At 31.7% G+C, this 16416-nt stretch overlaps 1 protein-coding gene across 1 annotated transcript in view; it reads left to right on the forward strand.

Moving 5' to 3' along the window:
- Positions 1-15060, forward strand: part of LOC148313958 (uncharacterized) — a 148204-nt gene extending 133144 nt beyond the window's left edge. The window contains exons 15-16 of the mRNA XM_088270865.1: positions 8897-9051; positions 12599-15060. Coding sequence (XP_088126991.1) covers positions 8897-9051; positions 12599-12782 — 339 coding nt within the window. The 3' untranslated portion in view covers positions 12783-15060. The remainder of the gene's footprint in view (positions 1-8896; positions 9052-12598) is intronic.
- Positions 15061-16416: the final 1356 nt, after the last annotated feature.

Genomic DNA, 16416 nt, shown 5'->3' on the forward strand with positions numbered 1-16416 from the left:
ACCCGGAACGACTCACGTATGAGCTTAACACGTTATACACGCTACGGAAGAGGAAGGAAATATATAACACAAAAAGTTATTCTTTTAATGTTGTACTGTACTATACTAAGAAAAGCTAACGGTGCTAAATAATTTATATTAATCAGGCCATACACATAACAGTATGAAACTCTCCACATATTATTATCAACCCACGTCTTACCTCATGTTTCCACTACAATAATATAGTCCGTAATAAATATGGTTTCAGTTTCGAGAAACCTCTTAAGTTCCCTGTAAATGCACTTAATATTTCGGCACCACCCTCAAACATTTCCTACACAAGCTTTGCTATTATCACTCTACAGAAGTTCCCAAACTGTGAGTTTAGTTAACATTTGGAAGCTCCACTCAGAGAAGTTGTTGAGTCCAGATCCTTGGTTTAATCAAAGCGAATCTAATAGTTCCAACAAGGAAACAAAACTATGTGATATTAGTTTTTTTATTCATGAATGTTTGTTTTAGAAATAAACAAGTAGATATGGTTTGCTTACATCTAAAAAATTTAACATTTATAATGAACCCCCTTCGCTTATATTATTTATCTAATGAAAACGATTCTCATTCAATCATAAAATATGAAATAAAAACCTTCTTGCCTATTCATTATTTCATATTTTTTCATCGTTGTATTATAAACTTGACCGAAGCGGTCAAAATACACCTATAACATATTCCTAATCAAACACATTACAGATTGAATTATTATTAGACTCATCTCCCATCTTTTTCGTTTCCCTAGTTTGTAATTTTATTAATAATATCATTGTAAACATTTAAAAGAATATAAAACCGTTATATATGGAGAAAAAACAAAACTGTCAATTAATAAGCTGTCTAAAAATAAACGTTTGCTTGTATTAAATTCGACTTCTTTTATGATTTGATATAAATAATTACAATTTATAAGCACATTTATGTAAAATAAAAACGGAGTCATTTTTCTAAAAAGTTTTTTTTATCAGTTATTTAGTAGTAAAAAATCAAAAAATGAATGATTGTGAAGTGATTTTTTGTATATTTCTACGAAGACTTCATTAAAAACAAAAAATAACAACAGTAAGGGAAATTTCAGATTAATTCTTTTTAGGAAACTTGGTCACATTAAAAAAATTGAGCCATTTTAACTATGAAGTCATTTTGGACTTTATGTAGATGGAACCATTAATTATATAAGTAAAAAAATACGTTCACCTAACCTAACATAATTTAAACTATTTAATTTCCAGCAAGTTGCACCTTTTTTACGTATGATATACAAGAGAATAAACTGTATAAAATGGCACTAAGAGAAAATGGTTTAAGAAACCTTTTCTTCTTACCAGATAATGTAAGGTTATGTGACGCGGCTTAAGGGTACATGTAGAATAGGATAACGCTCCATCGCGAAGAAAATCCTGCTGAAATTCACACCCCCGAGTTTTACACACTTTGTACAAGCAATCTAAACGAAATTCAATCAAAACATATGTAGGTGCGAGTACGTATACGTATTGTAGATAGCGGGTACCTTCACTTACGTACGGCTGTTACAAAATTATACTACCTGCTTTGAAGTAACTATTATAAGAAAATGTTCATATGCTTACAAAGGGAAATTTCGTGAGTAGGAAACGCAAGTACCTCTACTCAGGCAAAAATATAAATTAACGTCTTAAAAATAACTTTGACTAATTGTTATATGGAATAATTTTTTTAAGATCATGCGTTGTCGAGTATTTACTTTCAGTAGATTAACTGAAACATATCTGACCTAACCTAACCTATCCTAACCAAACTGACATTTACGACGTTTTGCTTTTGAAGTCATAATTTAATCTCAAGATGACGTAACACAGAAATAATAATGTTGAAAACATTCAGCACCAACATGTTCTTATAGATTTACTTGTTCGTATAGATTTTTTGAAATAGTTTTCAATCTTCTTTTAAACTTTAAATGGAAACATGATCCATGGTAATTAAAGAGAGATTTATTTTTATAATTATACAATATAATTTAAAAAAAAGTAAAAATAAATATTTATATTTTATATTTAAAAGAAAAGATGATTTTCTGTGTTTATTTATGTAGTCAAATCAGTAAAAATATACATGTTATGCTTAACTATATTTATATACAATTTTGCATTTTATTGCACTGCAGAATATGTAACTTTGTTATTTGAATTAGGTCTGGAAGTGTTAACCCTGTAATGCACTTTTTTAAATTTAAATATTTCTTTCGATGAGATTAAAAGATCGTTGATATTTATAAAATTGTCAGCGATTTATATCGATCAATACTCTGGCGATGAAAAGATACGAAACGATATTGAAACCCGTAAAATTCAACTGAAGACCATGTAATTATAAATTACGTAAGAGTATATTAATTTTATTTGCGCATATCTCTTGAAAAATCATCAATCATTAGTTATATCTACTTTCATTACTGTTTTCATCGCAATGCGAACGCTTCTGAAATAATTTGAAGTAAGCACTCCCCGAGTGACGGGTCTCCCATATTGAAGATGTTCCCCAGGATATGTTCGTCACCTCGCGCTGTTTGCGAAGACATATGAAAGCTTTGAATGCGCTTCCAGATAAAATCTCATGAATATTGTCGCAGGTTGAATGTGAAACTTCTTCGATATTATTTTCTCGAAAGGAATTCTAAATGTGTGTAAACATTAAGATAAACGAAAGCATTTTTTTTTAAATATGACAATACAGTATTTTCAGGGAATAATTGATGTTTGAATTAATTATCTGAAGCTTGAAAAATATTTAATATAAGTAACAATGACTATAATTTATACTTGAAGCACTAACTTTGTGATTTTCCATTTTATAATTTTGTTTTAAAATCATATAAGTATGTTTATAGTGATTTCAAAACAAAGTTACATTTTTATTATAAAAAGAATTAGATAATTATTCAAACTATGAAAAGTTTATTTGACATATTAACATAGATGAAGAAGAATGTGAAAATCTAGGTTTTAACCGGACTTATGATAATGTCATAGACTGGTTAATTTATTCATTCTACCCATTATTGACAATCACACTACTTGTACTTATAATACTTTGATTCAATTGCACATCGCGGATATAAATTGTGCCTCTCAACTTTAAATTTTAACTATCACGTTCAATTGGTTATTGTATCATTGTTTATTTTAACATATCGCTCACTCCTTTCAAGAACGTCATAAATCAAAAAACTTGATTTTTCAGGAGAACGTTTCTAAATTTTAAAAATATAATACAATGTATTAAAAAAATATATCAAGCCACTTACTGAACTTTTTACTGTGCAACAGATCTTTTTAAGTAAAACCTGAAGGTTTTTTCTCCATTTGAAAAATATTTAGTATATTTAAAAAAATAATTAAACAATACCTTTTCTTTAAAATGCAAAAACAACACTTTCTGCCATGTAGCGGGTAAATATTAAGTTAAAAATATGCCTCTTTTGCTGGGATATAGTACATTTTCTTGGCATTCCGAAAACACGCACAACTGAAATTTGACGATTTATGATTTATGACGTTCTTGAAAGGAGTGAGCGATATGTTTAACGCAATGTTTATGTGAAAGGACTAAAAATGAAATCACGTGAAATAAAAGTAAAACATTAATATAAATATTTATGATGACGATGTTATTTTAAAATATATAGACCAATGTGCTAGATATATGTAAATATTCGATAAAAAGTTTTTTTTTTAAGTAGATATGGAGAAATTTGTATTTTTTTAATATTTATTTTTTAATCTTTGTTTAGATATGTATAGAAATGTAACTAGTTGGGAAAAATCATAAAATATTTTTCAATTTTTATTGAGAACGTTTCATCGGATTGGTACGCCTGTATTTTATCAAAAATATATTAAAATATGGTCTCAGATTCATCCCTCTCGAAACAGTTGATTAAATTCCCCCCTTCTCCGGTGCTCCCCTTAACCCACCCCTTACGACCGGACTGGATGGAGCCTGTTGACCTAAAAGTGAAACAACTAAGCAAGTCATTTAAGTGCAGTACAGGCGCCTTGGGACTGCCGCGCCAAAGTAATCCAAGCGCGCCTCAACCTTCGTGCATATTGATGTGTGTATACACACGCCATATTCTTGTCGTGGCCTATTTATCCCGTTTACGTCATAAAATTTAAAACGTGCAATTGACTTATAATCACTTCTATGTACTATGCATACGCCTCTGAACACAGCTTCTGAAGATTTTCCAATTTCATTTTATTTGACCAGCGACCGTGTTTGGTCTTTACCGATATAGATAGACTGGTGGGAGTCTAGACAAAATCGCATAATCAAAAAATCATCGGGTTGTTGTCCCGTGGTTAGTATCGCGGACTCTTGAGTCAGTGTTTCTAGGTTCGAACCCACTCTACCACAATTTGATACCTTGAATTTTAATAATGAGCCGCTTAGACTCACATAAATAGTGTGAAATTGAAATGTTTCTGTAAATAATAAAATCACAAATATTTATCTTTATAAAATTTAAAAAAAAAAGATATTTACACAATAAGACAGGGGTCGAGAACCATGACTTTTTTGTTTTATTTTTCTCACGTAATTAATTTTAATTGAATGAAGAAAGGTAGTGTATTATATAAGGTAGTGTTTTAAGCAAGATTTTATATAAAATTTTGATAACACATAAATTTTGCTTTAAACTCTTATCATACTTTATTTATACAAAACTTAAAATTATTCAATTAATTTTTTTACGAAAAAAACTATAACAAGCATGGTCTTCAATCCCTGTTTGTAGTGTATATATGTCATAGAACTTTGTCTTGCTTCCCACTAGTATGACGATATCGGTAATGACAAAACTCGGTTACTCGGCTAATTAAGTCAAAATAAATGAAAATATGTATGTATTTATTTTATTGTATAAAGTGCAGTTCCACCAAAAAATGTCAGTACAAAACATAAATTCAGAACATTTATTATAAAATATGATATTTTGCGATCATCAGCAATGAAAAGCCTTCATTATTTATTTGGGCATTTTGCCAGGATGTATAAGGAAAGCCTCAAGAAATGTACTATAACAAGGACAAAAAACGAAAAAGAGGACGGTCATTTACAAGATGGACTTACGAAATAAAGGAAATAAAGTGATCATAATTAAACACTATTTTCAGCTTGACAGTGAGTAGGAGGAATGAAGGCAAATGGAGCACCATTTTAAAGGCCAAGAAACTCAGCATTTAATAAAATATTAGTTGCCTTAGTAAATTCTCCTTGCCTATTATGTCCGCCTCGGTAGTGTAATGGTCAGCACGCTCGGCTACCGTTCTGGAGGTCCCGGGCTCGATTCCCAAGGGGGGTCAAATAAATATAAGTGATTTTTTCACTGAAATATTTATTCAACATTACCCTGGACTGGTACCTGAAGCGAAGGGCTGATCACCTTTCCTTCATGTGTAAACGATCAAGATTTAACGTTTATATGACGCAGTGTCCTATGCACCATTGGGGTGCGGATAAGGGTTTTACTATATTATTTTATTTTATTATGTACAAGGATTTAAAGCATATTTAGTTTATTTGTCTTTAAAATGACAGTAGATGTGTAAAGTTAATAATTAATTAATAAGTTTGATCCCAAAAAACAATACAATGGACCCGGTGGATTCAATATCTTAAATCAATCAAGACTCATAGCTCATTTTTTTGTCTTATTCGTTTTTTCATATTTTCTAAATAAGATACCACTGCATCTTATAGATCTTTATGTCCTATTGCCTCTTCAATTGTTGTCAACTGTTTGCCTTCTTTTGCACGTTCTGTTTCTAATTAAAAAAATACTTTTCAAAAATTGGACACACTTACACTTAACGAAAATCAATACTGAATAATACGAGAAAAATCGGAATTTAAGGTCAAAACTGTAATCGAATGACAATACGCAAAATCGAATATTATCGTTGAGCAAAGCTACTCACCAACAAACTCCATAGGGAAATCTCCTTTAGGGGGACATTTTTTCTCATCCAATGATACCTACATACCAAGTATTATCATTTTTTATCTTTTGCGAATTGAGTTACTGCCTTATTCACTGGGGTTGTCAATGTGTCAACGTTATATCGTGCCTCCGGCTGAACGGTGACGCAGTTCACAAAATGTTTTTAAAGTTTTATACATTTTATAATTAAAATGTAACTTTGTTTTAAAATCACTATAAATTTAAAGTGATTTTAAAACAAAGTTTCATTTTAATTATAAAATGGAAAATCACAAAGTTAGTGCTTCAAATATAAATTATATTTTATAAATTTTCTTAATCGGTTTCGAGACGTACCCGTCTCTTCGTCGGGCCATTTACTACAGCAGCATGCAAACAATACTACTCGTCACTACCATAGCATAGCATTAGATTATTGATGAAATGTAAATTGGTGAAATTGTATCCATCTAGTCTTACAGTTAGCGTATTTAGCTCTCATGTTGAAGGTCCCGGTATATATAAATGTAATTTACAACATTTTGAGTGTGTCCAGATACTTGTACACAAATCAGGATTATCTCCAATTAGGACTTATTTTTTGACATCTCATCAAAGATGAAGAAGAATATGGAAGTCTGGGCATTTACGGGGCTGACGACCGTCATAGGCTGGTTTAAGTGATCACTTTACACACGTGTAACATTCACCAATTCTACCCATTATCGACAACCACACTACTCAAATTCTTGGAAGTTCTATATATATGAACCAATTTAGAAACCTTGTTCTTGTAAATGCCCAGACTTCCATATTCTTCTTCATCTTTGATGAGATGTCAAAAAATAATATAAAAATTAACTCCTGTAATTGAAGATAATCCAGATTTTGTGAACAAGTATTTGGACACACTCAAAATGTTGTAGGACTTATTTTTTACATTACATAGATGAAGAAGAATGTGGAAGTCTTGGCATTTACAGGGCTTACGACCGTCATAGGCTCATTACTCACATACAAATAATTGAGTCTCTCCTTCATCCCACCATAGAAGTCTCCAGTGAACACCGTGCTTCGAGTTTGATCAATATATCTAGAAGTTTCAAGAATTTAAGTAGCATGGGTGTCAATCATGTAGAATTGATGAATGTTACACGTGTGAAAAGTGATCACTTAAACCAGCATATGGCCATCGTCAGCCCCGTAAACGCCCAGACTTCCATATTCTTCTTCATCTTTGATGAGATGTCAAAAAATAAAAATAAAATAACTCCTGTAATTGGAGATAATTCAGATTTTGTGAACAACTATAATTAATATTTGCATACACTCAAAAATGTAAATGTAATTTAATATATTTTATTGCGTAAAGTGTTTGACACAACTACGAGTGTGGATACAAAGGCAAAGTGTATATGAAATAACTAATGGTTCGTATAAAGACACAGTTTAATCAAATGGCGGTGTGTACAAGTTCGTTACAGCTACAGCACCCGTATATCCGCACACGACTCTTCCCGTATACGTGCGGGAGTCCTACATCTCCTGGATATATCCCCGTATTGAGCTCCAGAGGCGTCCATGAAATATACATAAGCCGTACATGTTCCGCTCTAAAGATTCCCATTCAATGATTTTCCACCGAAAACATTTTTAGGATTTCCACAGCAATATGATAATGGATTCTCAGAAGTAATTTAAATACCTTCCGCGCTCCATGAATCCTCCGCGCTCAAAGCGGCTGAAACCTGAAATATTTTATTTCGCCACTTTTGTTTGATTAATACTTTGTCTTCGGGCGGCTACTACGTTTGAATGTTTCGCAATACTTGTGGCTGAGGATAATCAAATTTATTCGGCGAAGAAACAGTTTTGTTCATCGTTTTAACGCTACTTGACATTAATTTACGATATTTACCTAAAAGTAACACATGGCATCGAATAAAGAGTAGCAGGTAGGAAAAGGATAATAGCAGCAAAGACTACTGCACTTGGGGCTGCATACCCGAACTCGCATTAATTTGCGTAAGTTTGACGCCGCTAATTTGTACTAATAATAAGTAGGTACTTAAAAGACTATTTAGTTTCCAACTAACCATCACGCCGCTTTCCGCAGGGGAAGGCAGAGAGAATAGAACGAATACTTCTAGAATAATCTGACTTTGAAAACATTCTTCGTCTCTTCCGAATTCATGTATCTTCTCGTACATACCCGCTGATTATTCTGACTACTGTTATATGAGCACTGTAAATAAACAATACAAAAAAATGTTTTCGGAGACTCGCACTTATCGTGAAGTGATGTTGCTGTTTGATATCGACGCGTTTGCTTTTAGTTTTCCTGCTTTGAAAAATTAATTAAGTTATGTTTGCATTTTTGAAGTTGTTATTTTTTTATAATTAACTCTTTAAATTTACGAAAATCCGTATAATAAAATTGAACTTCGTTAACTGACGAAAAGTCATTAATTTGACCGTATTTTTTACCGTTATATGTACAATAAAAGATATCCGACTTTCTCTGGGGAGTCTGTTCTTTTTACATGAAAAAATATATATATGTCAAGAAATCTATATATTATAAAGATGAAAATTTTGTAAAAATAATAAATAAGTAAATAAAACACCTCTTCGAAATATTTTTAAATTATGACAAAATTACATACAAATATCCACAAATGTCATTGCTATACAAGTTACATCATAAACAACTGACAGACGGACTTCGACGTTCATCGACGTCGATACTCGTTTGAAGAAAATTTGCACCGCGGTGACGTTCATTTAAGTCCATACTCCCGGAGAGGTTAAATACAGAATGGTTATATCGAAGTTTTACTCTAAGGATTTGAGATGATTTTACGAATGTAATTTGTTTGTTTGTTTGCTTAGTCCCGACCATGTGGAGCTTGGAATATCTCGATTCACGAGTATTCCGCAGCTGCCGAAGAGCAGCATCATGCTGGAGTCGTCCTCTACACGTTCTGCCCGAGGGACATCTACAAACAGTACACGCTGCCTTGGAGACTGAATACAGTCGTCGTTAAGTGAGTTCACACCTTTTTATATGAAACCTTCTACCGAAATTCACCAAACTTACTTTATCATTGTCTTATCTGTTGGCTCTTTAAAATAACTTATAAATTGCTTAAGAAAACTCTCATTGCCTATTACGTCCAAGGATTTATAGTTTATTTAGTTTTTTATATTTAAAAAATGGTAGTAAATTTGTGTGGTAAATAATGAATGGATAAGGATAGATACAATGCAATACAATGAGTTCAATATCTTATATCAATCAAGATTAGTCACATTGTTCTTATTCGTGTTGTCATATTTTCTAAATAAGCCACCATGAAATCTAACAATATTCAGAGTGTGTCCAAATACTTGTTCACAAATCTGTATTATCTCCAATTATAGGAGTTATTTTTCATATTATTTTTTGACATCTCATCAAAGATGAAGAATAATGTGGAAGTCTGGGCATTTACGGGGCTCGTAAATGCCCAGACTTCCATATTCTTCTTCATCTTTGATGAGATGCCAAAAAATTATATGAAATCTGATCTTTGTGCCCTATTGCCTAATCAATTTTTGTCAATTACAAATGTACCTTCTTTCGTACATTCTGTTTACAATTCAAATCTTTCTTCTCCAAAAATTTACACATCCACACTAAATGAGGATGCAGAAGAGGTTATTCTCAAAATGCTCCATTATCCGTAAAAAATTGTTATTCTACGTGGGATGTAATCTGTGTGATGATTGATTTGCTTCTTTAATGGTCAGTCTCCACTCTCTATCCCCCGCTCGTCTCTTCAACTCGGCGTACCCGATACAGCGCATGTCGGAGAAAATTTGGTCCATGTAGGTTAAACAAGGTCATCTTCTATAGTTTGTGCCTGCGCACATGCCTTCCGCAATCGTAAGAAGCAGGACTTAGTCTCTTACATTAAGTTTTTTGTTGACATCTCATCAAAGATGAAGATGAAGAAGAATTTGGAAGTCTGGGCATGTACGGGGCTAACGACCGTCATAGGCTGGTTTAAGTGATCACTTTACACACGTGTAACATTCACCAATTCTACCCATTATTGACAACCATACTACTCAAATTCTTGGAAGTTCTATATATAGTATATGAACCAATTTTGAAACATTATTCTTGAATCACTAGAGACAGCTATTGGTGAGATGAAAAGAAGCTTTTATTGAGCAGAAACTCTTTTATTATTATGTGAGGTCTGAATCCTAGATTATAATCACGCACATGAGAAACGCCGGAAAATATCATTTTCATTTTCATTATTTAAGCTTATAATTTGACCAGATAATTTATTTACAACATTTTGAGTGTGTCCAAATACTTATTCACAAAATCTGGATTATCTCCAATTACAGGAGTTAATTAACTCCTGTAATTGGAGATAATCCAGATTTTTTGAACAAGTATTTGGACACACTCAAAATGTTGTCTTATATTAAGGCCTATCTATTTGGCCCGCTGTTTTTCAGCCCTGCTTAATACTTCGTTATTCCCTCTATGTTCCGACCAATGAATACGCCTGTAGCACCACATCACAAACGCTTCCACCCGCCTCCGTATTTCATCTATCACAATAAATAAAATAAAACATTAAATTGAGTCCCAGGACAAAATAAATATACGCTTATTTTCACTCTAACATTTATTTGTTATTTTCTTTGACTGGTAGTAATCTAGTAAAATTTTAAATTAAGATACTGAAAACATATCGCATTAATAGGTCGACAATAAATAACAAGGTCTACTGCCCGTCTTTTTAATTAAGTTTGGATTTAATTATGTTTTATTGCTAGACGAATATTTAAGTGACGTTAATACTAGACTTCCTTTAAATTAATTCATTGCCACTTGGGTTTAATTTATGTTCAAAATATCTGGAAATTTTCCCGTTGACAATTTACTTCCCAGTTTAAATAAGGTCTTTTTTAATCTAGAAATTCATCTTAATTTTCATTTCGCTTTTTATTGAATACTAAAGATCATGAAACACATTCATAATTTGAGTGTGTCCAAATACTCGTTCACAAATCTGGGTTTCTCCACTTAGGAGTTATTTTTACATTTTTTAAATCTCAACATAGATGAAAATAAAACGGATGTCTGGGTATTTACAGCGCTTATGACCTGTCATATGCTGGTTAAATAATCATGTTACACATGTGCAACATCTATCCATTCTAACCATGATCGACAATCACACTTCTCAATGTTTTGGATTTCATTCATATGTCAATAATCTTATGGTAATTATAATAGCAATTATTTGGACACACAAAAAATATTATGAATTAAATGATCTGGTCAAATTGTAAAAGTATTTTTAAAAAAATTAAATCTTGGTGTCAGGCGTTTCCCAGTATATAAAATAATTCTGTTAGGATCTTGTATACATCCAATTAAAGGGATCTCTTCTAAAATAAAAGCGTTTCCAATCCAACCATAGATGGCTCTAGTGAAACACAGTGTCATGAGATTAATAATATATGTAGGAGTTTCAAAAAATAGTAGAAGGGTGGTCAATCATATGTAGATAGATTGAGGAATGTTGCACATATGTATAATGATCACTTGACTATCCTATGACAGCCCTCTAAATACCCATTTTCTTCTTTATCTATGTTGAGATGTCAAAAATGTTAAAAACATTTTATTGTTCAAACTATCCTTGTTACTTCAATATGTGCACGTTATTTAATAATCTTTATTATCACATTATCTAGGTAAATATAACGCGACGGTATAATTATTATAACACACGCTTATGTTCTTTACATAATAGCGCCTTTCTGTATTTTGCTATGCAGCCTCCATAGCACCGTTTATTCAGTAGCTACTCGTACGTACGTAGGTACAACATAATGTTATAAAATATTTATGTAATCGTGCGTGTGTCGCCTTAGCATCTGAGCCCGAGAATGTAAGAAATATGTTTGAAATACTCCCTTGTATAGTTCATACTTAATGTAGTATACCATATACCCCAATGTGGCATGCATGAAAAGTCAGTCAATTTAAAGGTCTTACTAGCAATAACAGATTTCAGCTAACGTCCGGTAACACAGAGAGCCGGTCACACTCAGTTTTTTTTCTTAGTAGAATAGAAACGAAAAATTTACTTTATACCGGTTAATTTATTGTTTTAGAATACAGATAAAAAATGTTTAAATGCTCGATATATGTTATATTGTAAAAATACTCTTAAAATTAAAGAGAAACGGTATGTTCCTATATGTGGCTAACATTCCATGTGTTCCTATATGTGGCGCATAGTTTTGCGATAGTATGTTCAGATAAGGTCATTTTATTAGGTCACGGCCAATTGTCCATCTCTCAAATGTCCGAAATCCTCTTTGATTATAGATTCACTACAAATATGTAATATTTATATACATATGTATGAACATATGTTTAAACATATGTTTAAACATATGTTCATACATATGTATGAAAATATGTTCACACATATGTTTATACTATGTTCGTAAGTATGAACATAGTTCACATTTACGTCAATTTTTTTTATTAACATTTCTTGTTTATTTCAGGGTTCTTGCAATGACTCGCACGGCGCCCGTGTACCAGGTAAAATGGCGCTCCAAAGCCGCTGTCGGGGGGCCCGCCCCTGCGGCCGCAGCCCTGGCGCCCCCTGCACACACACAGCACCCCGCAACACTCTTCATCTCTACCAGTCTCTTGCTTCTATTCTCCTGGTGGTCACAATGCTCATAGCTTGTCGTAAGCTTGTTATAAACTATTAACTTGTGAAACAGAGATCAGTCTGAATTTTTCTGATATTAAAACAATGTGGTTGGTTAACTTCTCGGATCTAGCGGGGTTAAGTAAACTGATTTCCTTGTTAAATATTTTTTTGTTACTTGGCTTATTCTTCATTTGGTCGTGTGACGTTGAAACGATGAGTTAGTCCCGTGTTCAGCATTGACACTACAGTCCCTGGCCAAATTAATAAACACTCCTTGATTTTGGAGAACGATTTGACTTTGGAGGAGAAGTTTTTCTTTTTTTCCAGGTAAATTTTTATGACATTTCATTGACTTTACGGTATTAGTATCCTCAAACTTATGTATAAACAAATTTAAAGCTCCCGGAAGTTGTATTATTGATAACAACTGAGGACATGTTTTGTATTAACGTTATTACATAAAGATATTGAGTAAAAAAAAATAAAATATTACATTTCATATTCCTTGATAATTTTGAATCATTTTTTGTAATAAATAATCATTTGTATGAACAAAATCTTAGTAAAAGTATGTAATAGAGGTCTTCAAATTACTGCACCAATTGGCACAAAAAAGTTTTCAATTCAAAATTTGAAATTACCTAAAAAATAACTGATGCGTCTAATAATTTTCCCAGGGAATGTATATAGGTGTAATAAAAATGTTTAACCCTACTTTTATGTGGAGGTAAACATTAAATTTTATTTAAATGTGTAAATTTAAAATATAATATATAAATAAACAAAAGTCACCCCACAAATCATCCATAAAGACCATTTAAAATATTTAATATTTGCTGAGTTAATTTATATTATATTATATGAAATATTAACGTCAAAAATAGACAAAAAATAACACGAAATAGATATCAAATGATAAATACATTTTAACGAACATTAAATAAACCAGGTGCAATCGCATTACACATACATATATACAATAGTAATCACGTATCAGAAAATTAAGACTTAATTAATCCAAAATTTAAATGGATAATCTCTCATTTCGTTGCTTCAGCTGAACACGTGTAGATAGTTGACAATTTAGATTGCTCTAATATAGATTTTATTTACTAATTCGACTGATAAACCCGCGACCCTATTTAACTATAGAAGAGATAACGGCCATGATAGCAAAGCATAGCTGATTTTAAAAAATGTGTATATATAATAATTATAAATTTTCCAATATATCAAAACGTTTCATAATTTGTGTCGCTTTAGAATAATCACCGAATAACTGTAAAGAAAAACATGAAACGTATTGCGGTGGTCACTAAATCAGACAAATTATTATTTATTATTAACGAATTCCTCACACAATATGAAATAAAACATTGTTTTTTTAACGACTTAAATTTTAAGTAAAGATTTATAGTTTTACGGATACAAACAACGTATTTTCTCAGGTATTCGCTTAAAATAGGACCCTGAGAAAAAAAATCGCCTGAGTCTGAATCATTTTTCTTCGCCCACACTTGAAATAATTACTGAAAACGTTGCGGTGTTTTTGCATTATTAAAACTCCAAAATGGTTTAATATTCATTTTTTTAAATTTTACTTACGACAATTTTAACACCCCTGATTTCAAGGTTCGAGATCATGCGCTCTTGGCACAACAATTCTGTAAAAAAAAAATGGTTTTTAAAAAAGGTTTTACAATGAATAATTACCAGACGATTGTCTAAATGGCTTTTACAGTCTACTTTAATTATATTCAATGAATTCATAACTGTGATGTATTTAATTTATATTGTATATAGGAGAATTTTTTGAAACGTTACCTTTATGTTTAACATGGTTTGTAATGGACAGTTTTTTTAGAACTAAATGACACGAAAGCTACATTAATCATTGGCGCTTTATGAGAGTGTGAAGCAACAGGAGTTATGGTCGTGTTTTGAAAAATAAATATCGTGTTTTATTCTGTCATAAAAAAAAAGAAAATGTCGTTCCGCGTAGTGTACAGAATAAATTATTATCCGTGTTTTCACACAACCCCGACAAATGTATTGTATAGCTGATATAAATGTAAAACGCACCTCACTGGCAGATCACGATTTTGCGAATTGAGTCTATGGCCAATTTGACGAATGTTTGTAAATATTGTTTTTAGGAAAGTATCAAATTTTGTACACATTAGTTTAATGACGTAGAAACAGAATGTGACGCATATTTAAGGCACATTTTAAATGTGAATTGTTATGTTTTTAAAAGTTTTTGTTTTATGAAAGTAAAATGAACTTGAATGAAATATAATATTATTGCAAAACGTTAAAAAATTATACGATTTTTTTTGTAGATCTTTTTGGTTCAATGAAATAAATTGTTTAAATTAATTACAAGGGTATTATTTTCATATTCCCAACATCCTATACCGTGTTTCCCCCAACATGTGCCAAATTGAATTTATTCACTGTTGTTATCAGGGCATATAAATTTATAAATAATAATCTTATTTTACTTTATCCTTTGACACTATCTTATGATAATTACTTGAAACATTTATCTCTTAACTGAAGGTCTTACTGAAATTTTAATTAAATGGTCTCGTTAATTTTTTTTTTGAAAAAGGGTAATATCAATGCTCTTATCGTTTCAATCAACTTTTAATGCAGTTTTCATACATTTTAATGATAAAATAAAAGTATTAAAATAAAACCACCACCCCTAATTGAAATATTCTTAACCGCAATTCCTACACGTACATAAATATTCTACCATCGGATATCTATCACACGAATATCATTTGAATAAATATTATATTATCCATTATCTTGAAAGTTTTTATTTTAAATTTTATTTTAAAACGCTAGTTTGTGTTACATTATTATTCTTAATCTGTTATTGTTCATTAAAAATCACTTGTTTCTATAAAAACAATTCAATGAACATCTAACAATAAGAATTAATTAGTAATTATGAAATGTCTTGTAATTACAAGCGTCCTCTGGAAACTTGGGCAAAATAAACCATATTCTCAAACCCTACAAACCCCTAACTCCCAATGGTAGGTACTAAGAAAATATTAGTTCGCGTATCACATTCCGGTAAAATTCTCCATTACATTGTATCGCGAGGCATTCCAGGAATCCTTGAATCCCATACAGAAAACTACATCAAAGACAATCTGTTACTCGAGACTATCTTAGGTTGTAAATTTCTCCAAAATGCCCGTATTCCTTTACCTTATACGGGTTAGTTATCAACGGAACACCATCACCACCCACGCTTTATCGTAGAACCTCCCCACGAAGGGTGCTTCTTGCTAGACTTTTTGTTTCTCCGTTCTAACGCTAGATGGTACCGATCAAACAGCGATGTACGAAACTGTTGTTTCAATATAAATTATAGATAATGTCACTATCCTCTGTTTAGGCAGCGAGCGCCGACTAGAAGGTCCAGCTAGGCATTACTTTATGATACAATGTATCACGGAAGTACGTATGTGTTTTCACATTGAGTTTAAGGTAAAAGCATTTCACAATGTCATTTGGCGAATTTCCAAGGAAATCGTACCACTTCTGAACTTTGCCATTTGACGTTCGATACAATTTCTGTACAAACTTTGTGTATAATAATACATTACAGCAGCACATACGTATGTTCAGTATATACAACTT

This window comes from Brachycentrus maculatus, unplaced genomic scaffold, assembly GCF_059751285.1.
Source record: "Brachycentrus maculatus isolate JH-2025_06_01 unplaced genomic scaffold, ASM5975128v1 h1tg000004l, whole genome shotgun sequence".
Classification (NCBI taxonomy): domain Eukaryota; kingdom Metazoa; phylum Arthropoda; class Insecta; order Trichoptera; family Brachycentridae; genus Brachycentrus; species Brachycentrus maculatus.